This window comes from Ursus maritimus, unplaced genomic scaffold (assembly GCF_017311325.1).
Source record: "Ursus maritimus isolate PB19 unplaced genomic scaffold, ASM1731132v1 scaffold_12, whole genome shotgun sequence".
Classification (NCBI taxonomy): Eukaryota; Metazoa; Chordata; class Mammalia; order Carnivora; family Ursidae; genus Ursus; species Ursus maritimus.
Window position 1 is genome coordinate 53,661,572 of NW_024423564.1, and position 27,237 is coordinate 53,688,808.

The window sequence follows — 27,237 nt, forward strand, 5'->3', positions numbered from 1 at the left end:
TTCCAAATGTGTATTTAATGGCCATTTCATCAAAATCAAGCAGAATCACATTTTAAAAGTAATATATGAAGTCTTTTGCGTGTGTGTGTATACACACACGTGTGCACACACACACACTTTTTTTAAGGTGCATTTTCAAGTTTTATTTGGGCTTCATTTCTTCTTGGCTGCCTCAGGTGTTCTCGCAGGTACAATTCGCATAGAACTTCTGAGGCTGAGAGCTTCTCATGCACTGAAAGATAAGATCCTAACGACATTGCACATCTTGGATGCATCAGAAATTCCAAAAGCCGTATGTAACTTCAGAAAACTAAATACCAGTCAAGAAAGACATTGTCAACGTAAAATTTAGGCACTCAATACTTTGGAATAGCCACAAAATATTCTGACAAGAGCTAATGCACTTTGTGATTACGTCTACTCAAAGGTAATTCTCAATTAAAATCGGTAATTATTAAATAAAATTTTTAAATTAGAGCCCATTCCATTTTGATAACGACTGTGAACTATTTGCAGCATTGTATTTGAGTTCAAAGATGCTAAACTACTACTACTGATCCTGGCACTCATCTTTCATGGTACATTTTTTTTTACAGAAGAACCTATAACATTCACTGATAAACATCTCCCCCCTTTTTCTGCTGATACTTAAATAAGAATGCCCCTATTCAACTTTAAAGGTATTTTTTGTATTTTCTGCTGGAGTTGCTTTCTTAGCATGTAAAACTTTAGCAAATGGGAGGCTTCCTGAAGATCAGGAAACATCAGCCAAGGAGCCCCCCTCACTGACTCTTGGGCTGAGTTCATTTCCACAGTCACTTTGTGGCTAAGCACATTGCTCCATCCCTATGTTCCTACAGTTTGTGCTGCTAGATTGACCAGTATGGAGCCAAGGGAAAGGACCCTCAAATTTTCCACTCCACTTTGCACAAGTTCAAGGCCACCCAGACCTTGTCTGACTTGAGGGAAAACTTACTGATCTCTGCAGACTGGTTCTGGGGCTTCTACCTCCTTGTGTGAAGACTGAAGGGGGGGAATGATGGCTGCCTACTGGGATGCCATTAACTCCAGCTGAACTTCCTGGACTTGAACATAATTTAGCATGGTGAGAATTCAGAACACGGATGCTAACTGTTCCTGTGGAGAATAAGGTGCATTTGCTCAGCGGTATACATTTATGTAGCCAAGAAAACAATTAGAAAGCCTTCCAGAATTTTCAGATTACAGTCTGTAAACTGACTCATCATAATCACCAATGACTAGCTTATAAAGATCTAACCAGAGAAATAAATTTGAGACTTATTTGACTCTAAGTTGTGCAGAAAAGAGCACAATAATTTCCCATAGGAGAAGTGGGTGTTTCATCTTGGGGATCAATGGTAACTTAATTATACTACTACTGTTTTCTGGCATACTCGAAGAGACAATTAGCTTAAGTAAATCATGAGTGAGATGACAAGTTGCTTAACATTTGTTTCTGTTCATCAGAGGACACGTGAGCTTGCTGTTAAGCCTCTGAGTGAGGAGGGGTGGGCAGAGAAGGGCACGGGAATGAGAGGCGGTTAACTTCGGTTTCAGCAAATATAATCAGAACCAGTTACTACTAGTGGCTAAATATGGATGTGAGATGCAGATCAGGTAAGACTCGTTCTAGCTTTAGAAGTTCACCTCACCCAGAGGTGACGACTGATCTGGGCAATTCACGTGAAACCTAGCCGCCTCTCCCGAGCAAAGAGGGTGAGGTGCTAAAGGAGGGCGGTTCTAGTGGGGGCTGCTCTTCGTCCTCTCTCAGAGCTTCGCGCCCCGCCGGATGTTCTACGGCATCTATCTCGTGATTAGGACCCGGGGCTCACGACAGCACAGTTAAGATTACAGTCCCTTTCTGGCGTTTTAGAATGGCCACAGCTTGCTCATGGGTAACACCTTCCAGCGTCTCGCCATTAACAGCTAAAATCTGATCGCCTCGCTTCAACCGGCCGTCATCTGCAGCGGCTCCCTACAAACAAGAGACGTTTCAGTTTAATCCGGGACCAAGCAGTTCACAGATAATATTAATATTATGGTGTGCTCATGAAAAGAGTAACTTTAAAAACTACCAGGTAAAGTGATTTCTAGGTAATGTTTTTCAACCAGGAAAATAAAGAATGTAGGATATGTTATTTGAATAACGGTTGAATGGTAACCATAATTACGCACTGTTTAGTTTACATACTAGTTTAGGTAACATACTAGTAGAAATGTCCTGATATTCACATTTCGTTTAATACAAGTAGGACCTTATTTCAATATTCAGTACGGAATGGAATTTGAGTGTCATATTCATGAATACATAATATACTGACAAAGGCAGTGCTGAATCTGGTGTTAGCCTTATTGCCAATACCATCATTTATATAGGGTTTCTATTGCATTACTAAGATATCAGCATTGAGGTGATCTGTCAAAAATAAGTGTAGCCTCGGGGCGCCTAGCTGGCTCAGTTGGTAGATCATGAGACTGTTGATCTTGGGGTCAAGGGTTCAAACCCCATATTAGGTGTAAAGATTACTTAAGTAAATCAACTTAAAAAATAAATGTAGCCTCTAAATGGGATGAATTGTACGTTATGTGTGTTCTATCTCAATAGAGTTGTTCTACGTGAAAGTACACAAAGTGTAGCATCTCTAAAATTTTGCAATATCATATTCAAAAGCTTCCACTGCATTTATCTTTGATCATTTAGGGTTCTAAATGATTACTTTCATTATATACTCAGTCATGCATGGCTCCTCAAAATGGCATGAAGCCAGTGAAACTTGGGCTTTTTAAAATTCTAAAGCCAAGTATCTAAAAATACCATATCACTAGAAATATTCTGGATGAGTAAAGAAAAAAAATAACCTAGGAAATGATTTGTGGGAGGCTTTCTCCTTTTGTTGGGCTGTGAAAATCCCTTGAAAAATTAGTGCCGGAAGAGTTCCCTAAATGATGTTGAAGTGCTGGGGAAAATAATCAAGGCCCACAGGTGGCCTGTCCTGATGGACTCAGTCAGGAGTCAAACTGAGGGACTAACTAATGCTCCAGAGACCTGTGTCCACCTGCAGTACGAAGGTCCTCAGGTGACGGGTGAATTACCTAGAATCTCCAAACCGTGAAAAGAGTGAAATTCTGGTATAATGGAGTTTTAAAGAATATTCAAAACCAGGTCTGTACTGGGGGGAAATACCAAAATTAAATAACTTGTAACTTCATTAAATTTTTTTTTTAAAGAAAGTATATTAACTGCAATACGGATAAGATTAAACAACTTGTGGATAAAATCACAATTATTTGGCTAACTTGATTTTATTAAATGTTACATCTAAGGGCTTTAGGAAGCCTCAGATATCTATGTAGTTAGTTGAAAAGCATGTCCAGTTTTTTAAGTTTTCATTTTCTGGGATGCAAAAAAGGATGACTTCACTGACGTCTCCTACTTCATCAGTATGGCATTTGCACACTAAGCGAAGGAAGGGAGAAATAAATGAGTCACAGACAGACCTCCTTCTACTTCGGAAATGTGGCTCTACCCACTTGCTGTGTCCCCAGCATTGGCACTTAGCCCTCCCTGATGCTGTAAAATAGGCATCTACTACCTATCTCTTGGCCTGTTCTAAGGATTGAATGCATGGTACACGGTATTTACTCAATAATGGTGGTAGTGTAATAAAGTGAACCGAGCTCATGTTTTCAGATTTCACAGTCTCTGAAAAGCTGTTCCCTAAACGTTCGGGATTGTTGCGGTCGTTGTAAGCCAATTTCTTGTTGGCTTATGGTAAAATCTGATTGCTGAGAAGACTGAGACCTAAAGCTGGCTTTGACTTTGAAGTTTCCAACCAAACACCTGAAAGAAAATGGAAGGTTCTGACAGCCCGTTAATCAGACTGACTAAGTCCCAAAAATCCTACACATTCAAAGTGCCTGTCATGCTTCCTATTTCTGGAGGGGAAAAAAGACCTCAACGGGCCAAATTAATTTCTTAGTTGAGCAAGAGAATTATTAAAAGAAGCTTAGGGACATTAAAAAGGTCCCATAAAAACCCACACCTTGTGGGCATCTGAGATCCAGAAACTTGAGAAGACAAACATTTTTAAGAATAAATGATTGTTGTTGGGCGCCTGGCTGGCTCCATCAGAAGAGCAGGTGGCTCTTGATCTCGGGGTCATGAGTTCAAGCCCCATGTTGGGGTGTAGAGATTACTTAAATAAATAAACTTAAAAAAAAAAAGAGGTTATGTTCATTGTTTAAAAACACGGAAAACATATAGCTATAGGTCCTTCCTCAAAATTCCTATGGGGGAAATGTTAAGCTTAGTGTCAAAATTCATTTTTAGAAGGATTTCATCGTTTAAAAAAAAAAACCCAAAAACTCTTTTGCCAGTTTTTGGTTTATTGATTCTCTAAAGAAAATTTTTAAATTTGGATATATTGGTTCATTCAAACAAATGAAAAAAGAAAAAGTCACCCAATGAGGTATCATTATAATAAACACCATGGAACAATCTAAAAATAATAATTGTTTGCAGTAGAATATTCTTTTATTGAGACTGAACTAAGCAGGCCATTGACTAGAGCTTTAGAACATTTTTTTTTTTTTAATTCAGAGCTTTTCATTTTCAGGTGGGCCTCACTTTACAAACAAAGGTCCATTCCTTAAAAAATAAACATATCAAGGATGTTTAAGATTTCCTCCTGGGTTACCACTTGCAGAGGTGCTTTCTAAATGAGCATTTTTCAATGAGGACCTTTGAAAAGAGGTTCTGTCAGAGCTTCAGTCCATTCATTATCCCCACTACTTTGTCCCACTGTGATCTGATGGTGGTTTCTTTTCAAACCCACTAGCCAGGCACGGCCATTTCGTCCTCAGCTGTATGCTCTGCTGACCTGACCGAAGGTGCCTGGCCCCAGTCCCACTGTCTATGAGTTGTCTAGATCGGTGGAGCTGGGTGGCTGCTAACTCTGGGCTGCGGGTCAAAAGCCTGAGAAGCTAACCGGTCCTCTGTTTGAACATCGTGGATCCAGCTCTACAGTTATGAAGTGAGCAGGGGATTACAAACATTCTGGAAGGGTTTTATGGAGGCAAAGGCAGGGAAGTAAACGTGTTTTTCACGATTCTTATCTATGTAGCTGGCTCTTTTAAAAGCAAGTATAATAATACCCCCAAAGAATAGTTATCACAACTACTTATGGTGTTGTCTTTGGAAAAGGAGGGTCTGTAGGTAGCTTACCACCTTGGGAATTATCAGACTAGGGCAGCACTGCTATCCAGAATGTTTCTGATCTGCCTTCCCTCTCGCCTTTTGCCCACGACCAGGTCAACAGATGTGTAGTTTGGGAATAACATGTCTTCTTAATAGGCTCCCTAACAAATTGGAAACAGGTGGGTAAACGTGCAGCTGCCTAACATGTTCCAAAAGGAAATGCCAAATGACTTAAGGAGTATGTCAGGTCATGGTTAGGTTCAATTAACAGGTGATAAGAGCTGCACAGGTAAAAGTGAACTTGTTATTTAATGTATAGTGTAGCTTTCTAGAAAGAGTATCTATCTTATTCCTTCTCTTGAAGACCTTTATTTCTTTAGGAAAAAGCAGGAGGGAGCAATTAATAAACAAATGACTACCATAAAACCAATGAAGAATAAAGTTGTACTAGCAATACTAAGTCCTTTTCAGAGACCTCCACAATCTATAATAAAATTGAATTCCAACTTTTAAAAATCACAACAAAGTGAAAAATAACTTATCTAAGGGGCGCCTGGCTGGCTCAGTTGGAAGGGCATGCAACTCTTGATGTCGGGGTCGTGAGTCTGAGCCCCACATAGGGTGTAGAGATTACTTAAATAAATAAACTTAAAAAAAAACAAACAAAAAAACCCCAACTTATCTAAGAGCCATCTAGAGGCAGCAGTAGGAACGTACACCATGACCTATGTATCAAGTGGGATGTATTGGGGTATTTAGTTCCTGAAAAGCACTACTACCCGTCTGGAGTCTACTTTAGTGGCCTGATCCTGCAAGTACCTTAGCAGAGGACTGGAAGAGAGAGGGCAATTTAAGCTGAAGCATCCTGAAGTTAGTGGAGACGGACAGCCATTAATGCTGTACCGACCCGAGGCTCGTACAGAGCTTTCTGCCACGGTCCTCTGCTGTCATCTCTTCTTGAAGGAGAAAGCCAAACTTTTGTTCTAGCTCAGAATAATACTTCCAAGGTCAGCTTCCAAAGAGCACGACACTGCTCCTTGTGTTCTTGAAAGAAGACACTCTTTAAAATCTACTTTTATAATAGGGTCCAAAGAAAATTACACTTCCTGTAACTCCACTCTTACAAAAGAACTCTTCTTTCCCTAGTCTGGTGCGGGAATGTCCTACACAAAGTTAAAATGAAATAAGCATACAAGCACACACCCAGGTATAGCTAAAAGTAAGCAAAGCAAAGCACTTTAAAAAAAATCTCACCTAGGTTAAAAAAAAAAAAAAGTACAGTAAAAAGGAAAAAAATACCTTTGCAAATATAGTCTTGACATAAATTGGCAGGTCTCCATGGGGACTTCCATAACCCCCTACAATACTAAACCCCAATCCTTCAGAGCCTTTCTCCAAAGTAATAATCTTAGGTGGAGGTGTTCTGAAAACACAATGCACGCTGTTTAATTCAAGAATAGATATTGAGAGGGAATTTCATTTTAATGGAAGAACACAGATTTGAGAGAGACTTTCATACTGCAAAACTATGAAGGCCAGTTTATGAAATCGAACTCTTGGCAAACTAGAAACTTACTTTTACATTTCCCATGTCATGTGGGACTGATGAGCAATAGGTCTTTAATGACTTGACGTATAAGGGGTTTCTCTTTCATAAAACTCACTGTTTTTTAATTAAAAATAAAGTCATGATGCTGAGGTTGTCACAGCACCCTTCTCCATGCTTAGTTTTTAACTCTGACACTTCCTGTTTAAAGCTGAATGAGACTGTCTTTATACCCTCAAAGAAGGTGCGGGAAGACGGAGAGGTGGGGTATCGCTTAGCTTAGTGGCAGGCCGCCAGTCTGCAGGTGGGCTTGGATGAAGGGCAGGGGACACCAGCCCAATAGCTCAGTACGCCGCGGCTCCTTTTCTGCCTCCGTAGCCTCACACACCCGGCCCACCACTTCCACCTAGGGGACCCAGGGTGGGAACTCGTTCTTCAAAGCCCACCTCCAAGGTGATGCTTTCCCTTGGGAGAGTTAGCCGATCCTGCTTCGTGCTCCCTCTGCGGTGGGTCCCGACGTCCCACTACAGTCCTCGCTATACTGTGGCGTGACCGCTGAGTCACCTTTCTCCTCTACCAGACTACGAACTCCTTAAGTCTCTGTCATCTCAGTATTCCCAGCTGTCTGCATTGTGCTTGTCACAAACTCAGGATCATGACTGTGTCCGTGAGACGTGAAATCCAGGAGAAAAGAGAGAAACCAAAGAGAAGCAAAATGGATAAAGGACAGTCTGTTCCAAATGGGTAATTTAGATTTTCAAGGTTTCGTCCAGTGTGGAAGTCTTCTCTCTTAGAAATAACATGGCTAAAAATTAAATGATCTACGTGGGCTCAAGTAGTTCAGCTTAGCGAATGGCAATTTCTTCTTCCCAAATGTCCTTGTCCAAAGGGTAAAAACCTAAAGGAACCCTGGGATCCCAGCGCCTGCTGTCTTCCTCGTGGGAGGTTCATATTTACACACTGGTCGCCTCACTTGGTTTGTGGCAGCATGCATGTCCGAGGGGCAGAGCCGGGTCCCACCAACTCAGCCGTTCGCGGCTTTAGAGAAATTTGCAGAACTGGGATATAAGCCACCTTTGCATACGCTGTTCTGTCTGACTAGAATATTCTTCCCTCTCCCCCTCCTCAATTTTGCCCGGCTTATTTTTGGATTGATTGTCAGCTGGTTCCCACCGATACAGGTTGTCTGTTGAGGTACTTACTGGTTGTTTACAGCTGGCAATCCATAGTAATGGCTGAATGTCCATGTCACAGAAATCGTTAACTGTTCTGAATGCCACTCCTGCTTATTCTAATTCTTCTAAAACTAAGCCAAAGCACCAGTGTCTCCAACGACACGCCCTAACGGGGTTGTGTCCCACTTCCAGGGTTTCACAGGACCCTGTGCTTCATAATCTTCCTCTTGGAACTGGACTCCCCTATACTTATCAACTCTTACAAACGTAGATTTATGGGCCTCTTTTCCCAATTCTCTGGCAATTCCTTGAGGACTGGGGCAATGCCTTCACCTATGTTTTTTAAGTTCGAATCCTCAGAACCCAGTACTTGTACAGTATCTGGCCTTCGGAAGGTGCTCAATAAAGATCTGCTGAAATAATGATGAATTATATCCTACGGCCACATGGTAATGATGTCATGAATAAAGCTCCACAATTTCATGACTTGGTGGCCTTGTTAAGTATTCTCAGTCATGGCGCACTGGCCAGCCATGAATTGGATTCATGGTTCCTCTTTCACATGCAGCCCCCTGTTTCTAAGGATCCTGAAATAGGAATTGAGACGTCCAAAGTCATTTTCTTAGAGCTAGGCCCTGGGAGCCACCAAATCATTAGAGACCTTCATAATTGTGCTTCTTCACAAATAAAGACCTGTTTTCGGGGGCGGGGGAATGTAACTCCACTCCTCAGTTGGCAACATCAGATGGAGCTTGCCTCCATTTATCTCACATTTTCAGTTTGTTTTAATTTACTTTCATAAAAAAGACTAATAAAAAAAATCTCCAAATGTTAACAGTAGTCAGATTCTAAATACTTTATAAATTCTTTTATGCCAGTGGGTCCCAACTTGCCAGGAGCTGTGTTCTTAGCAAAGGACCCAAGACCACAAGGGCATCTCTGTACCTCCATCGGGACAGTAAAGGGTGCTGAAGGTGCACTAACCACTCTGCCTATAATAGAGTCCTGGTTTTTTTTTTTTCCCACGAAAGGGCCATTGTGACTTGAAAACAGCATAATTTATATATTTGTCATATTTTAAGAGCATGCATTTATTACTTTCATAATGAGAAAAAAGTAAAATGAGCTCAGTTTAATATTCTTTCCTGTGAAGTACCAGGAAAAAGTCTGAAATGTCTGTGATCATCAAAGCTTTCCAATGACACATTCAGATCCGTCAACAAGCATTTACTGAGCACGTACTGGTGACCAGGCACTAGCGGTACTGAGAGGCATAACTTTGGGCAGCATTTCCGAGAGTACGGATCCTCTGTCCTCGCAAAACTGCTCTGGGGAATTCACTGCAGACCACTCATGAGAGTCTCTAAGAATGGGGCCAGAGAAATGAGCCATTTAAACTATGCTCCTTAGATACTTAATACATGCATTCTAGTGTGAGAAATACTGCTTTCATGGCAATGACTGGTTTTAATGAAGAATGCCAGCAAGTATAACCGTAAGATTAAATCTTGGAACAGGACTTTAGCTTAGAAAACATAATTCCCTGCATAATAAAGCAGGGTGCACCTGGGTTGTAAATCTGTGATTCCTAAGGAAGAAGGCACTGTGTCAAAGTGACCAGATGCCGGGTGTGTGCAGGCCCTTCGCAGCCGTCTCTTAAGATTCTACATGGAACCAAGCCTGGTGAGAAATCAGGAAACCCTGGTGTGTTCCTAGAGATTCTCTAGGAGTTAGAAAAGGTAATGTGTACTTCCCCCTCATCTTCTTTAGAGAGCACACTCTAGATTCTGGAAAAGGTCTCGCTGAGCCTTGCCCACACATGTAACAGGCACTCTGCATCTAGAATACTCACTCTGTGTCTTCTGGATGGTGTTCAGCTGTGGGAGAACCAAGGTGGTAGCTTGTAGACATGTTTTCAAGCTGAGTTGCTATGGCGCTTATATTGGTATCTGCTACAACCTGGGGGAAAATTAGAACAAGAAAATCCACTGAAAGTCAGGAGAAAATTAGAGAAACCATACTATATTCAATGGTTGGTTCTCATCCTCATCGGACTCAACCTATCTGCAGCATTTGACACAAATGGATTATTCTCTCAAACTATTGTCTTCATTTGGCTTCCATGACTCCATACTTCACTAGTTTCCCTTCTACCTGCTTCCTTTCCTTCTTATCTCCTAAACCTCTGTGTGAGTGCCACAGGGCTTGGTCCTTGAGTTTCTTATCTCTCCCATCCACACCTCCCCTTAGTTAGCTCATCCTATCTCATCTTACCCTATTTGATCATTTAAATACCATCTATGTAATGATAATTCCTGAGTCCGCATCTCCAGCACCACCTCTTAACTCCAGATCTCTCTATCCAGTCACCAATTAGTGGAATGTCCAGCACGTATGTCAAAGCTAACACGTGCAGCACCGAGCCCACCCCTCCGACCTCAGCTCTTGTAGCCTTCCTCATCTCAGGTAAGTACAACTTCATTCTTTCAGTTTCAGCAAATGCCTTGGTGTCATCCTTGACTACTTCTCTCACAACCCACATTCAGTCCTCATAAAATTCTATTGGTCTTTCTTTCTAAAGATTTTATTTATTTATTTGTCAGAGAGAGTGCACACATGCGCGAGCACACAAGCAGGGGGAGGGGCAGAGAGAGAGAGGGAGAAGCAGACTCCCCACTGAGCAGGAAGCCAGACCCAGGAACCTGGGATCATGACCTGAGCCAAAGGCAGACGCTTGACTGACTGAGCCACCCAGGCATCCCTCTATTGGTCTTTCTTTTTCTTTTCCTTTTTTTTTTTTTAAAGATTTTATTTGTTTATTTGACAGAGAGAGAGAGACAGCCAGCGAGAGAGAGGGAACAGAAGCAGGGGGAGTGGGAGAGGAGGAAGCAGGCTCCCAGCAGAACAGGGAGGCCAGTGGGGGGCTGGATCACAGGACTTCGGGATCACGCCCTGAGCCGAAGGCAGACGCTTAACGACTGAGCCACCCAGACGCCCCTCTATTGGTCTTTCTACAAAATCATCTCTTGCCTGGAGTTCTACAAAAACCCCCTTGCTGTTCTCCTTGCTTTAGCCCCTCCCCGACTCACTCCACAGCAGCTAGAATGGTCCTGTTCAAACACAGATTATTACATTCCTCTGCTTAAAACTGTCCAAAGGAAAGCCAGCTCCCTATGATCACAAGCTTCAGTCCTTACTGTGACCCACAAGGTCATCTGCAGATGACCTGCCCAGTTATGTCTCTGCCTTCAGCTCTTAACATTTTCCTCTGCAGTCCCGGTGTTCCGGCCACACCGGCCTCCTCGCTGTCCCTCTACCATGCCAGGGCGTCTCCACCTCCGTGCTCTGCCGGTGCTCTGCCTTCTGCCTGGAATGCTGCAGTCAGCATCCGCATGGGCGGCTCCACTTCCCTCAGGCCCTGGGCCACTATAACTATAATTTCCGCACCAACACCCAGTCCAGCATTTCATACCCTTCTCTGTTTTGTGCTTCCTTCTTACCACCATTACTGCCTAGTAAACTCTACCTATTTTACCATATTCATCTTATTGTCACTTCATATGAGAGTGCGAGAGCAGGAAGCTTGTCTGTTTCAGTCACTACTGTATCCGCCTTATGTACAACAGTGCCCGGCATATAGATGTTCAAATAATATTTGGCAAATGAAAGAAAGAATGAATGACTATCTCTGATTCCCTATTATTTGTTTTTATAGATGGTTCCAAACAATAGTACATGACATGTAAACATTCACTCTATATTGGTAATCTTCAAATAACATTCAAAGGCATTCAAAAGAAATATGGTATAGCTCTGACAGCTCATTCGAGGACACAGAATGAGGTTCTGGCATTCAGTTCCTGCCATTTAAAGGTTCTGGCATTCAGTTCCTGAATTTCAGCTTTCTCATCTGTTGAATGGGAATCATAAAAGCCTGCCTTGTATACTTAGCCTGGAGATGTCTTCCATCTCCACTAGTTCCGAGCTTCTCTCTCTCCAGAGCTCCTGGGCTACTCCTACCTCTGATCAATGGTTCTTCTTTTAGGTTATAATAGTCAGTACACAAGTAAGTATGGAGTGAGGAACTTGACACCAATGCAAAGGAACTGGATTTGACTGCAGTTTCAGAATGAGCCAACAGAGGGCATGGCTGCCTAAACTGCTAAGCTTAGCTGCATCTGTTTAAAATAGAGTTTTTACAACAAGGAAAGCAACAGGCCGGCCATGGCGAGTCAGAACACATTTTGGTGAAGTATCCTATTCCGGAGGAAAACACAGCTGTGTGCAAGGTATGGAATCTTCTGGAAATACCACCATATACAGAATGACTGAATGAACTATGCAAATATTTAGGATAAGAGACAAAGAGGAAAAGACAGATTCGCCTTGTCCACAAGAGCCCCTCCACTTTCCACCAGCCCTTTTTCTACTCTCCCCATAGCAAGCGTATCAGAGAAGTTGTCTTTGCATCTGACCTCTGTAATCTCAACCTACACCATCTTCCTGAACCACTCCATCTCAGCAGCCATCCCCATCACCAGACCTAAACTTCTATGACCCACTTTCTGGCCTTCCTCTTGCTGCTGGGGCCCACTTTTACACCTCTTGGCTATTCTACTCACTCCTGTGGCTCAGTCCTGTTCCCAATTCCCACATGCACACTCAGGGTCTAGGTGGCAACAAGGTGCTGAAAATTCCCAGCCTAGTCTGCTATATCCAATTGCCAACTTATCATCTGCATTAACCAAATTCAAACTCTTGATCCAACAACCATTTTCTAATTCATTTCCCCTTAGTTTTCCCTCTTAGTAGATGGCACCTCTGACTACCTGATTAAAATGTGTTAGGTATAAAACTGAAAATGCTTGATGGCTGACTGGTGATGACTGTCTAACAAGAAAGGATGCAGGGATGCTAACCACACAGGTGCTTACTCTCTGAATATCAACCTGATACATCCCTCTCTCACCTGCCTTATGCAATCCACCATCAAGTCTTCTGGATTCTACCTCTAAAACACTTGTCCAACCTGTTCCTTTTTGCCTCTATGGTGACCATCCTAATCAATTCATCATCATCATCTGCCTTTTAACCGGCATCCCCACTCATCCTCTTCCAATCTCTCTTCTATACAACAGCCAGTTATCTTTTTCAATATAAACTGCATAATGGCACTCCCCTGCTTAAAACCTTTCAGTGGTCTCTCTTTGTACTTAGAATAAAATTCAGACTCTCTAATTATATACACAAAGGTCTCCCCCCCCCAGCCTGCTCCTCTAATCCCATCATTCTCCTTCCACTCCACCCCACATTCCAGTTCTCTCTGCCGGCAATCTGCCCCCCCCCAAAACCACCAGTTGGCCTGGTATCAGCTTACAAGTCACTTTCCTTATACCAGCCTTCTTTACAATTGGTGCTTAAATTAATTTCTCCTGTTTTTCTCTCTGCAGCGCTCTCCAAATATTTCCCACAAACTGTGATGATACTTATTTCCGTATCTCCCCCACTGCCCCATCACAGGATTCATGAGGATAAGGACTGCTTCTCAGTATTAACATGCCTGGCATGTAACAGTTGCTTAATGAGTATTTGTGGAGTGAATGAACCCAAAACCTTCCTAAGGAATAAGGATTATGGGACTCAATTTTCTGAATTTCCACAGAACACAGTGAGACTGATAGAGGTTACAAGGAGATTGGTTTTGGGTCCTTTTAAGGAGAAAAAAACCTCTAGTAAGGCAGTTACAGAACGGAACGGCACAGCTTGTTACAGCATAAGCATCCTCGAACAGAGGCTCAAAATCTATTAACTTGGGATATAGTAAAGGGGATTCCTATATTTGGTGGGAATTTGGACTTGTACTCTCAGCTGACCAAGAAAGAGACCATCCATTATGGGGCTGACAAAGAAAGTCAGTAAAATATTGTCTTCTCTAAGGTGTCTTCAAAAGCGAAGATTTGATGGCAACCTGCTCCTTTCTTTGCCCATTTGTTCAATCTGTAACAGTGCCATGACAACTGGGTATCAACTGAGCACTTCCTTTACGCTAAGCACTCTCCTGAGTCCCTATAGAGGTAGGTGCCACTATTATTTCTGTATTTCAGATGGACGAACCTGGAGCAGAGGTTAAGTAGCTTTCCCAAAGTCTGTTAAGGAGTGAAGGCTGGTTTCATTTCCATGTCATTTCACACTAGAATCTTGTGCTCTTAATCATATGCAGTGTGAGGGTATAGACCTGGCCTTGGACCCTCACACCAGGCAATCTGACTCACACTGCATGTAGTTAAGCACAGTCTCGATATGGTGTCAGGGAGGAAGAGGGGAGAGAGATAGTTGAACAAGCAGTTGCAAATAGAGCAGATCATCATGGCGTGTGGTTGACAACAGGCAGGAAAACTTCCTGGCTCTCAGAAGGTACTGTTAAGAAGAGCACTCAGGGCGTGGGAGACATATGCCCATGGATGTTCCAGAAGGATCGCTTTTTTTTTTTTTTTACTTTTAGAAAGAGAATACACTTTCAAGAGTCTATGAAATCGGCCATATAAATTGTGATACCAGAGTCACAGTTCTATTTGGGTAAAAATTAAATTTTTTTATCTAGCTAGAAAATACAAGAACACTTCTACCAGCACCATCTTACAGAAAAACTCACATCCCTCTAAAACCTGAAGTCCTCTTGCTTACCCCCAACCCTGAAATAAAAAGTGCCTCCCAGCCACTGATGATATTAAATCCTAGGGGCTTACCTAGGCTCCTTGGGGCTGTTTAAGCTCCTGTTTTGTAGGAGTGGAAGCCAAGAAGCTAGATGGGAAATGTGAAGATTTTCGCTAATGGCTTCGTCTTTTGCAGGAAGGCAAGGCGACCATAAACCCATCACCCCCGGAATGACTTCATAGCCCCAAGGTGTTTGCATTACCATCCTGGTCTCAGAGTCGGTCGGTCTTCCCAGGGGCTGATTTGTGAAAGATGATAATCTGATCTGATTTTGAAGGGTGTGTGTGTTCAGCTGGGTACAAGTCCAAGGAGATGTGGCCTATGAGTCTTAGTTCAGTCCTGCATCTGAAGTGCTCGTCCCCCATCAACACGTTCAGTTCAGGAACTGAACGGCATGGAGGTAAGGCTGGGAAAGGTCTCTTCGTGTGTTATGAAAAGGGGAAGGTAAACAGACTAATGGGAGGTTTATTCATTTTTTTTTTTTAAAGTAAATCTAGAACTTCGGGTACAAACTTCTGTGGTAGGTTCTGAGGATAGAGAAGGGAGTAGAGGAAACCAAGGGAAAGCAGATGTGTTCAGTCCCTTCAATGGACAGGCTTGCAGTTGATGTTATCTAGTGTGGGGGGCAGATCTGAACACATGCTGTACAAAGGAGAGAGAAGAGGGGAAGAATAGGTTTTCTGGGTAAAGCAAAGGTGGCTTTGAAGTCCTCAGACAACAGATATTAAGGTCTGTGCAACCTGAATACATGGTTCAAAAGCTGTGGTGTCCGGAGTCCTTGGACCCAGCTAGGGCCAGCTCTATTTCCACATTACTCAGATCAGCAACGTTTCTTCTCGTCCCTCATCCCTAGGGACTGGAGATATGACAGATGTCTTCCTTGCTTCCCACTCACCCTTTAAAACCATTCACTTGGTTCAAAACCTGTGGGTCCTGCACATAGTGCTGCTACATAGACCTTGAGTGGCTCTTTAAGACAGACAGCTAGGTGTCTGGGTACGCACAGCTGGGTGATGGGTACGCACAGAGTAAATGTCATAGATCTTCTGAAGCTGCCAAGTGGCTGCAGCAGTTTGAACTCTTACCGGGCTTTAATGAAAGTACTTTGTCTCCTCACCTTCTCCCCAACCTTGTTATGACAAACATTTAATAAGTGCCTACCTGAGGAGAGGGAGGTCACTGGTCTGAAGGAAGACGAGGAGGAAATCCCTGTGCCTGAAGAGAGGGAGACATGTGAAATGAAAGAGAAGGAGGAAGCCACTCTACCTGAGGGGAGAGAGACTCATGAAATGAAAGAGGGGGAAGTCACTCCACTTGAGGAGGGGGAAACTTGTGAAATGAAAGAAGAGAAGGAGGAAGTCACTCTATCCGAGAGGAAGACTTGTGAAATGAAGGATGAGGAAGAAGCCTTATCTGAGTCTAATGAAAAAGTGGAGACTTGTGAATCAGTGGAAGAGGAAGAACCAATAAGGATGTTTCCCCCTCCAACTGCCCTTGCCCCTCACAGCGTGTTTCCCCCTCCAACTGTCCTTGCTCCTCATAGCGTGTTTCCCCCTCCAACTGTCCTTGCCCCCCACAGCGTGTTTCCCCCTCTAAATGGATTCCCTCATCAAACTGTGTTTTCCCCTCCAGGAGGGTATTCATTCTGATATGCTTTCTCATGCCTTGGCTTCCTGTGGCATTTACTAATTTAGGTGAAAAGCAAAACTAAATTCAATTAGAATTGTAAGTTCTATATTAAAATGATGTATGCGTGATGCTTTCAAATTGAGTAATAAAGCACAATTTTTATTGCATGGACCCTAGGCTGAGTACCTTTTCCTTAAAAATAGGGTTTTTTTTGGGGGGGGAGGGACACCTGGGTGGTTCATTCGGTTAAGCGTCTGCCTTAGGCTCAGGTCATGATCCCAGGGTCCTGGGACTGAGCCCTGCATCAGGCTCCCTGCTCTGCAGGGAGTCTGCTTTTCCCTCTCCCCCGGCCTAATTCCCCCGCTTGTGTTCTCTCTCTCTCTCTCTAAAATAAATAAAATCTTTAAAAAAAAAATAGGTTCGGGGGATTGTCTTGGAGAATTGAGAAGTCGAAATACTTTCCAGTAAGTAGGATTATCACAACGCACACAAGCTTGAGCTCCTTGCTTACAAGTCCCCCGAGCTGTGGCTCCTGTAGAAGAGTAAGATTAGCCCTTAGACTTGTTAGGGCTCCAACCCTGCAGTACAGAACACGAACTCAGCACTCACACCCGACCTGGATCCCAGATCCACAGTGTGGATACGCTGAAAGCCGACGGGAAGCTAAGGTGCTCTCTGAGAAAGCTGGCATCTTAAGACGGGGCACAGAACAGAAGAGCAATCAAGAAAAGCTTGCCTTGGCCCATGCCTGACATTTGGTGTAACTTAATGAAGTAGGAAGCACATCTGCTTCAAGTTTTTATTTAGAACCTAATGACACTGATTCCAGGGACATCAGAGAACACTGACCTCAATGCATCTGTTTGAAAAATATAATGGTTCGAAGTGTCAAATGTTTTAAGTTTGGAGTAAAACAAGGGGCCAAGTGTCTGCTAGTGACATCACCATCCAGTGGCACACATCTCACGTGCCACCTGGAAAACCACCCACTTCCAGGGTCCTAGAAATGTTTGCATCTGCTGACCTCGAGCTCATGTTATTACAATGAAAGTAATACAAAGCCACTTATATAATGCTTACCATTGGCAATTCACTGTTTTATTAAAAATTACACCTCATTTAATCCTCACAGCAACCTTGGAAGAAAGGAGCTATGATCCCTATTTATAGAAAACTGAAGAGATAAGTGAGAGGACTCAAACACACAACTTTCTGGTATTAAAGACTACTTGGTTCTATAGAACTCCCACTGGTCTTCATTTCAGTTTTCAAACCTTCAGCTCTTTGTCCTTTTCCTGGAGCTTACCACTCCCTTCCCAGCATCACTCGGCTTTCTATCCATCATGACCTCCACCGGTCAGCTGGTTACCTATTAGAAACACCTGGGAAGCTTTAGACTCTCTCAAAGTCCATGCCACATCCCAGACCCATTAATCCCTGTGGTAGAACCAGGGACTAGTATTGGGATCAGTGACTCTATCGCACAGCCAAGGTTAAGAACTGCTCACAAGCCCCTCCTTTACTGATGCTCACATGTGCCTTTAGATGCTTGCCCTGCGCCCTCCATCACACACCTTTTCCGTTCCCAACCCAATCCATCTCTCACCTCTAGTAGAATTTTTCCAGACCGAATTGGTAACCGTGCTGATTAGTTCTCTCTAAGTTGGTATCTTTTAACTCGATCAGCATAGCTCAGCAACCCACTCGACGTGACCAACACTTTTTAGGCCAGGCCCTGTGCTGGGGGCACAGACATTACTTTGGAGCAGTTCATGGTCTCAGGGCAAAATGAGCCCCAGGCACTCCCTATTCCCCAACTTCTTGGTTGGAGAGTTTCTAAAACAAAGGATTTCACAGGATTTATAGAGAGGGCATGGAAGTGGGGTGTTACAGGTATTCCAGGCACAGAGAATAACGTGCTTTCCTCTCTCTAAGTAATGCACCCTCCAGTGGGTCTCAGCTCGGCTTCTGAACTAGCAGCAGCACTGCAATAATCAGCTCGCGGAAAATTTGTTTTCTCTTAAAGATTTTAAGTAATCTCTACACCCAACGTGGGGCTTGGATTTATGAGACCGCGATGAAGAGTCTCGTGCCCTACCAGCTGAGCCAGCCAGGCGCCCCTTCACTACAGAACTTGTAATCTTCTTTTTCAGAGGTAACATCATCCCTACCTTGTCTTCTATCTTTTTTGCTCCCAACTATTCCTTTGCTCTCTACTGACTCACCACCAACTCTGAAAGAAAATCAATTTCTTTAAAGATTGCCAGTGATTTATCTACCAGTTGTACTGATTTTTGCGATTTTATTTATTTCTGCTTCATTGGAAGTGTGCTGTTCTTAAAATTCTTTTCTCCTTAAGTGTCTAGAATCTGTATTTTTGACTCCTGGTTCTTTCCTATTTTATTTTTCCAGGATATTTTTGTGTGCACATGATAAAAAATTAAATAGTACAGCACATGATAAAAAATTCAACACTTTCACTCTCTGGAGACACACTAAACATTTCTCTTTTCAATTCTAGAGGCATAAGCTAAGTAATATGCTTACAAGCCTATTTTAAAATTTATCATCTTGTTGATGTCTATCAACTCCCTATTTCAACAGATGAAATAATCCAGTGGATGAAAATTTAGCTTGCCAAACTCTTCCACTTTATATTATTTTAAAGTTCTACTTGTTTCCTGTGTTTCCTTAAATACACTTAAACCTCTACAGTTCTAACAATTTCCAACAACCTCTTTTATTTCAGCTTTAAAGATTTACTTCTCGTATTTTCCTCTTCACTAACACATCCCAAATAACCATGATACTAACAGTTCATGCATTATGCTTGGTTGTATTGGTTTTATTATTATGACTTACAATTGTTTATATAAACGTTATTTATACTGAGTCAACTACTGTACTATGATTACATTTCCTCTTCTTGGTACAAGTTTATTTTCTCCAAGGTAACAATGATCTCATTTTGTTTAATTTTGATATACTTACCACCAACTGAGCCCCAGATTCTCCCAGTGATCTCAAACTTCCGATTTAGTTAAACAGATGAGATAATACATCTGTTCCTGTTCTTTCCTTTCGATGCACAGGCATCTCTCTTAGAGTATCTTCTCCCCCTGCTCCAGTTTGGGTAAGTTATTCTCTATGCTTGCTACACAGCTGCCCTGGGACTTCCATGTTTCTCAGCATTGAATCCACTGGCTTCCCTCTTTTTTCTTTCTTACTTGCTCTTTTGCTGGATTACATCCTAAAGTGATTTTCTCAGAAATACACTGCTGAAAAAGAGGTGCCATCTGAATCTCTTGTTCTTTTGTAAGTAGCTTTTACTTTTCCCTTTGGAAAGTTTTAGAATGTATATAGGTATTATACTTATTTATCCTGCTTAGATTTATGGACCTTAAGCTAAGATTTATTTTATTTCTTTCTTATTTTTTTTTCTTTTTGCAACTCCTATTTGTTGGATATTGGATCTCCTGAATTAATCCCACGTCTTTTTCTCTTCCATTTTCAATTGAGGGTTCAAAAAGAAGTCACTGTTTTCTCTATATTATCTTAATAAATATGACACACTCTCTTTCTCCAAACCAGCAGTTTGACCCTCTTATATCAATTTTGTCGTTGTTGTTCTGGAGAATGTCCCCAAAAAGCCTCCCAAACTACTTTGTAGACAGACCCCTAATGAATCTCCCTGATTTCAGACTCTTCTTCTGCCTTCCCTACTTGCTGTTGACTCCAAGCCTTCGTCCTGTCTTTGTCACACTGTTTTCATTCATATTCAACCAGTATCTATGATAAATAATGTGCCAGGCAGTGGGGATGTCGACATGGAAAAGCCTCAGATGGCTTTATTTACCCTGTTCCCAGCAGTGAAGTCTCCCTGAGTATTGGTGGTAAAATTTCCTCTGCCTATTGGACATCTCCAACTACAATGTTCTCTCCCAACATCCTCTTCCCATATCCCCTAGTTTAGTTAGTGCTCCCTCAATCCACCCATTCTGCTACACTCTCGACTGTTCGCAAAATTTCTTAATGGACCCAGAACAAGCCTCACAAGTTCCTTTACTGACAAAAAAAATCTCTGATATGCTCTTTTTATCTTCTGTGTTCTCAAAGAAAGATGTACCAAAAAAAAAAAAAAAATTCTAGCAGAGAGTCTGGGTTACCTGATTTTGTCCAAAAAAGGTTTCATGGTCATTCTACAGACAAAAGAGCTTAACCAGACAAACTATCAGACTAGAAACACAAATATAATTGGGAACATCTAAAATGACACCGTGTAGCCACATCAGTCTCCACTGACCAATCTATGATTGAGAATAAGAAACCATCAGACTCTAAGGGCAGGAATATCTACCTGCTTATTAACACCCAGAGACAGTAATGTATACTGTGGGGAGAAGCTTCTGGAAGTGTTGGTCGTCTCTTCCACTCTTTCCCCTTCACCATCCTGCAGTCTGCTGACCCAGACCTTAATCTTCCCCATGCAACCAGCAGTTGCTGACTGCTTTGCATGATACACTGACAGTAAGTCTTTTCCACATCATCAGACACAATTACCTGACCTTCCCTATTGCTCTGCCAATGGGCTGGCTCACCTGATAAAAATAATTACCTATGCCAAGTCAGCTGTAATAACTATATTGCTGGTACTATATGCACATTGTTTTAATTAGGGCAAATACACTATGTAACTGAAAGGCATCTGATGCAGGACATAGGATTTTTCCGGGTTTTGAGTCTAAAGCCTTTGGCAGCACATATGCTCCATACCCATAACTGTGTAGATTATAACTGTAAAAATCCCAAAGGATTCCATTAAGCTTTTAATAGCACAGGTTAGAAAATAACACTATGAACTAATGTGATTAATGCAAGAGAATTTTTAAACCAACTGTCATTTTCTTAAAATACAGAAATAGGAAAAATAAGGAACTCCTTCAAAGGTATGTGAATAGAGGTAATTTGAATGAAGTGTTAATTCTGCATGGGAGAGCTTGAGTTCATTGTCATTTAAGGTGCTTTTGTAGTTAATGTTACAGTTTTACATTGTGGCTTCTTATTACTTTGTGAAGAAGGAGGAGCTGAACAAATTATATTGGTGTATGGAAATACTGGTAATACCTGAGTTTGCTAAGAGAGACATTTTTTTTTGTCTTGACATAGTTATTCATTCAAATAACTTCCTTTTAAAATTCTGTGTAACTAATGGTCCCCAGGCAGAGACTGAGCAGTTGCACTTTTAGGCCTCTAGGGGTCAGCATAACTCGAAGGAAGAACAAGCGCAGCACAGAAGAAAAGCAAGGACACACAGGGTCTGATGGGACTGAGGTGGGGTGGAGGGAGGAATCTGAGGCAGAGGCCTAAGTTCCATGAAAGTGAGGACTAGGAGGAGAGGGGAAGCTGACTCTACCAGTCCACACAGTGTTCTGGTTTGCGTTCTGCAGAAACCCGGGACCCAAATCACTGAATAATACGTTGCCTATCACATAAACTCCCTTGAAACTACTGACAGTATTTTTATGATCCCCTTCATACATGCTGAAAGTAATTTTTTTAAAAGGATTTTAGAGGGGAGAGGGGCAGCAGGAGAGGGAGGGAGAATCCTGAGCTGACTCCCCCCTGAGTGCAGAGTCCAACGTGGGGTTCTACCCCCTGACCCCGAGATCATGACCTGAGCCAAACTCAAGAGTCAGAGCTTAACCGACTGAGCCACCAAGGTGCCCCATCGTTTACTTTCATAATGTCCGTTTTGGCCTTCTGGATTTAGACCATTGAGATGTGAGAGTTAAGCACCACAAACTGGTTCTCCCCAATGCAATGGCTTTTCAGTTTGAAATTATTATTTTCAAGATTTTAGTGTTAAGTAATCTCCATACCCAATGCGGGGCTCAAATTTGCAACCTTGAGATCAAGAGCTTCATGTTCTACTGACTGAGCCAGCCAGGCACCCCTGAAATTATTATTTGAAGGCTAGAATGATCTGAGGGGCTGGCTAGCCCTCTCTCAGGCACTAAATGGTGGGTTTTATTCTTTTCACCTGTAAAGCATTCACTACTACCTGCAGAAGTGTGGTGATTATAATCATACATTTTGGAAGAAACTCATTAGCAAAACTCACTGCAGTACCCTGCCTCTCACTGCACCATGTCAATCTCAGAGACATATAGAGTACTGAAATAGAAGGAGGGGTAACGAACAGCACACATTTCTACTTCCTGCTATACTTTTCCGTGCATCTGGACAATACTCTTGGGGACCACAGCTGATAAACAATTGTCTGCCTCAGTTGATGACAACCACACAGTGAGAACTGAACAGTGTTGGCAATCATTTATGCTAGGGGGAAAAAGAGCATTGTATTTCTTCCTTCCTCTAAAGGGAGTGGAAGAAACAGCGTTTGGGCAGTTCGGTAACAGTTTTTGGGCATAAGAAAAGAAATCATTTGCTATTCCTCACAAACTTTGATTTACAATAGAACGCTGGAAGCTAAAAGCCTTGTTGATTTATCATGTGAAGCAAAGAGTAATTTTTCTCCCCTTGTTATGCTTTCATATAATCATGCTCACTGCCTGTATGGGTGGCATTAAAGAATTTCTGAATAAAAATAATAATTTCTTGCTTTCAACCTTCATAATTCACATCAGCAAGCACCCTGCTGGGCGGTGATGCCTACTGCCAGTGACGCTCAATCTTTTTTGCACACCACTTATCTGCCTCGCGCAGCTGCGTGTTCCATTGATCGCAATACCTGCAGGATAATGCGCCCGTAGGCGTTCTTAAGCAGATTAACCACATCCGCGTGAGACAGCCCATCCAAAGGTTGCCCATTAATGCTGACAATCCGATCTCCAACCTGGAAGTACAAAAGTGGTAGAAAATCACTATCATTAAGAAAAATTAAATTTGAGGAGAATGCTTAAGATTCTTTGTAAGTCATATTTCCCATTTGTGGCTATTGTGAAGAGTCTGTGTTTCTCCTGTGCATGCATGTTCCAGAAGCATGAGGAATTTTTATGGCTTTCCCCAAATACAGACCAATCAGAGAAACAAGAAGGGGGTCAGATTTGATGAGGGGAAGGCACAGCAGGCCACTTTTGTATTTTGGCAATGGTGGTGATTCACACATCCATTCACCAGTAATAGTGAGGCATACAAATTAACTGTTCAATAAAGCTCTAATGAGGAAGCCAAATATTTTCTCCTTTATTTTCCTACCTAAGTTAAGATTAAGGGGCAATGGGGAAAAAAATCCTAAGAACATTAATTCTTCTGGTTGAAGGACGATTCTAAGGTCAAATCTCTCTCAGGTGAAAATTAATTTTGGGTGGAATGAAGTGCTAAAAATGGTATGGGAGGCTTTGCAAATGAGCTTCTTTCATCGAGAAGCTTTGATACAAACAATAATATTTTTATATGCCCAGGGACCTAATGAATTTTAGGTGTAAACTTTCTCCAATGCATTTTGCCCTCAGCGTGGGTCTCTGCTGGAATTCCAACTTTAAATAAACCGCCCATGGCTGCAACTTTGTCCCCCACCACATGCTGTTAGCACTTCACCATTTCCTTTTGTTTACCTTAAGTTTCTGGGTGCGTGCAGCCACACCACTGGCCTGAATCATGGCAATAAATATTGGGATATCTCCTAAGGGACTTCCTTTTCCTCCAGCAATACTGATTCCCAGGGCATCGCTGAGCTCCTAAAAAAGACGGAAAACACAGGCTCATATATTTACTACAAACCCACAACCTGATTGCCCCCGGACAGCTGTCGCACAGACTCCTTCCATGATGCAGGAGGCCAGGGTAACGGGAGGTAAGCACAGCGCCTGTGGAGTCAGGAAGAGACCTGTGTTTTCAGCTCTAGCACTTAATTAGCTGGGGGTGGGGAGGGTCTCGAGGCAGTTCCTTAACCTCTTAGAGTTTCCATCTTTATGTTGGTTTGAGGATTAAATGAGATGATACAGTGCAGTCTTAGCCTACCGAAGACGCTCAGTAAAAGGCAACAGTAGGAGTAAAAACAAAACAAAAAAAATACAAAACAACCCTATGTTACTGCTCAGTGTAGTGGCCAATTTTGATGCAGACTTGGCAAGTATGTTCTCATATGGTGTTTATGATTAAACTGCCACACATATCATGCTCTTCTGGGTGTGAACAAACACACTTGGCTCTAAAAGAGCTGCACGGCTGCATTACAACAAAAGATCTGAGAGGACACCCACTGGAATGACAGCGGAGTCTGCAGAGAGAAGGAAGATGTGGCTGGAAGTGTCCGCTGAGATTATGAGGTGAGGCAGCTTGGCTCGCTCGGACCCTGGTGAAGAGATCCTGGCTCTCGTCCAGGTTTTCCCCACATTTGTATCACAGGGTTTTACTATTTTAAAAATCAGGGGAAGAATGACTGACGCGTTCCAGTTTCAGCCTGGTGGCTTTCGCTCAGCTAGAGCACGTCTCTCCTGCTGATGAAAATGAACAACTCTGTCAAACACAGCAAACAACTACCTGAGGCTTCGGAAAAGTAAAGACACAAACAAACTGTGGTGGAGAGCCAAAACTCGGAGAAAAAGCAGCAGGGGGTGGACCTGGCCCTTGTTTTCCTGGCAGCCTTGTCCTGAGCACCAGAGCCGGTCTAGGAGCCGGAAAGGTGGCGCCAAGGGTAACACTCTGTGTGGATGCCTGACTCGCCCCATCTCGCCCCATCTCGCTGGTCAGAGGAACCAGGCAAAGGGGCCCCCGGTGGCTGGAGAATAAAGGAAGAAAGCTGGAGTAGACAGAGCCTGAGAAGGGGAGCCACAGAATTCTCTGGCTTCATTCTAAGCGACTCGCTTCGCTCACCACAGACCTGAGCTGGGAGCTGCACCGCCGCTCCTGGAAGGTGAGATGGAACTTGCAGTCTGAACCCGAGTGGGCTGACTGCCTGCTAAGCCATAAACATCAACGCTCTCCACGGTCTATACAGTGTAACATTCCTGAGGTCCACGATACAATCCTAAACTGCTCAGTACGTAAAGAAAGTGTGACCAATTTTTTTCAGCATATGCAGGACAGGGCACCCGGGCGGCTTAATCACTTAAGCATCTGTCTTCGGCTCAGGTCATGATCTCAGGGTCCTGGGACCAAGCCCCACATCGGGCTCCATGTTCAGCAGGGAGTCGGCTTCTCCCTCTGTCCCTGCTTGTGCTCTCTCTCTCATTCTCTCAAATAAATAAATAAATAAATAAATAAACAAATAAAATATGTAGGACTGCTGAAAGTAAAAAATTATAGCACTGCTTCGTGGGTTTCTCAATTTTTGTAAATGTAAACATGACGACTATGGCATAAATATTACTGGCGTGGGTGAGGTAAAGGGGCTTACGTGGTAGCAAGACTCCTGACGTTTTAATCGATTATTTAAAAATATACACAGCTTAGTGTGCTTCGATTTTGCCTCATCAAGTTGGAAGATGGGAAAAGAACAAAATGACAACAAAAACCACATAGGAAAGAACTTTAAAAACTCAAATAAGTTTGAGGAATTCTTTACTATTAATAATATTACTAATGCTGCCATGTCATGCTTATAAAAAAAGAATGGCAAAGCTGACCTCTCCAGTCATGGGTAATTCATATCCTGTTTTCAAACACATTTGTGTCTGGCTTATGTTTTTTGAATGCATCAACAGTAGAGCAGTGCACGCAAAACGGCAAGAAGAGTTTCATCACAAAAGTTTCTGCTTGGAACATGTGTGGGAGAATATGGTTACTGGGAGCAGGCCTTTTCATAAAAGCCTATAAAAAAAAAGTGGCTGAAATGACTAAGGAAACATAAAATGATATTTACATATACATACACACACATATATATTTAAGATTCATCCATTTATTTGAGAGAGAGAGTGTGTATGTGAGCCTGAGTGGGAGGGGGAAAGGGAGAAACTCAAGCAGACTTCGTTGCTGAGCTCAGAGTCTGACACGTGTCTGACACGGGGCTTGATCCTACTGCTGTGAGATCATGACCTGAGCCAAAACCAAGAATCAGAGGCTCAACCAACTGCACCATTTTATAAAATGATATTTTATAAACCTTGGAATGAGGAGAAATTTATGGAATAACTTGGCTTTGTTCAAATCCATCATAACGCTTTCATAATTTATCCATAATTATGTACACGTTGGTAGATTTAACTTTCCCATCATAGGTACATCTGAGTTGCCACATGGTGGAAAGATACTAGGAACAGATGAAGCAGATTTATTTCAAATTGTAGTCAGTAATAATGAATGACACTTCTTGGACATCTGGGACGCACTAGGTACTATGCTAAATACACTACTTGCGTTATCTCATTTAATCCACACAATAAGATCTACCTTGTGAGGTAAGTGTTGTCATCCCCAGTCTACAAACGAGAAAAACTGAGTAACTTGCTGAAGGTCACAGAGCTAATAAATGGTAGAGTGCCTTCAAACACAGCTATGACTGATTCCAGAGAACTAAGCTAGCTGGATATCTTTTTTTTTTTTTTTTTAAGATTTTATTTATTTATTTGAGAGAGAGAGACACACACACATGGCGAGAGAGGGAACACAAGAGGGGTAGAGGGAGAGGGAGAAGCAGGCTTCCCGCTGAGCAGGGAGCCCGATGTGGGGCTCGACCCCAGGACTCTGGGATCATGATCTGGGCCGAAGGCAGACAGTTAATGACTTAGCCACCCAGGCGCCCCTGGATATCTCTTTACTGCAGTTGAACCATGATCATAACAAGGTCATAATTTCTTTTTTAAGTATTTCTTGAATCCCATATTTAATGGTTGAAAGTGGTCAAAGTACTTTCCAACATTCTGGATACCACGCAAGAGCTTGAAAATCAGGACTGACAACGTTATGAACTTAAATACAACTTACACAATCTTCTCAAGAAGGCAATTTAGCAATATGCATAAGAGCCTTTAAATAATAAGTGTGGCTTT

General features: G+C 42.5%; 1 protein-coding gene across 2 annotated transcripts in view; it reads right to left on the minus strand.

The window, feature by feature from the left end:
- The window catches only part of PATJ (PATJ crumbs cell polarity complex component), a 336,896-nt gene continuing 309,659 nt past the window's right edge, over positions 1-27,237 (minus strand). Inside the window, exons 41-45 of one of the 2 annotated variants that reach the window (XM_040627217.1) lie at positions 23,860-23,982; positions 23,034-23,138; positions 9,792-9,898; positions 6,518-6,641; positions 1-1,996 (exon numbers count right to left, since the gene is read on the minus strand). In XM_040627217.1, the coding sequence (XP_040483151.1) occupies positions 1,850-1,996; positions 6,518-6,641; positions 9,792-9,898; positions 23,034-23,138; positions 23,860-23,982 (606 nt within the window). In that variant the 3' untranslated portion in view covers positions 1-1,849. The remainder of the gene's footprint in view (positions 1,997-6,517; positions 6,642-9,791; positions 9,899-23,033; positions 23,139-23,859; positions 23,983-27,237) is intronic. The other variant, XM_040627218.1, reaches the window with a different exon arrangement.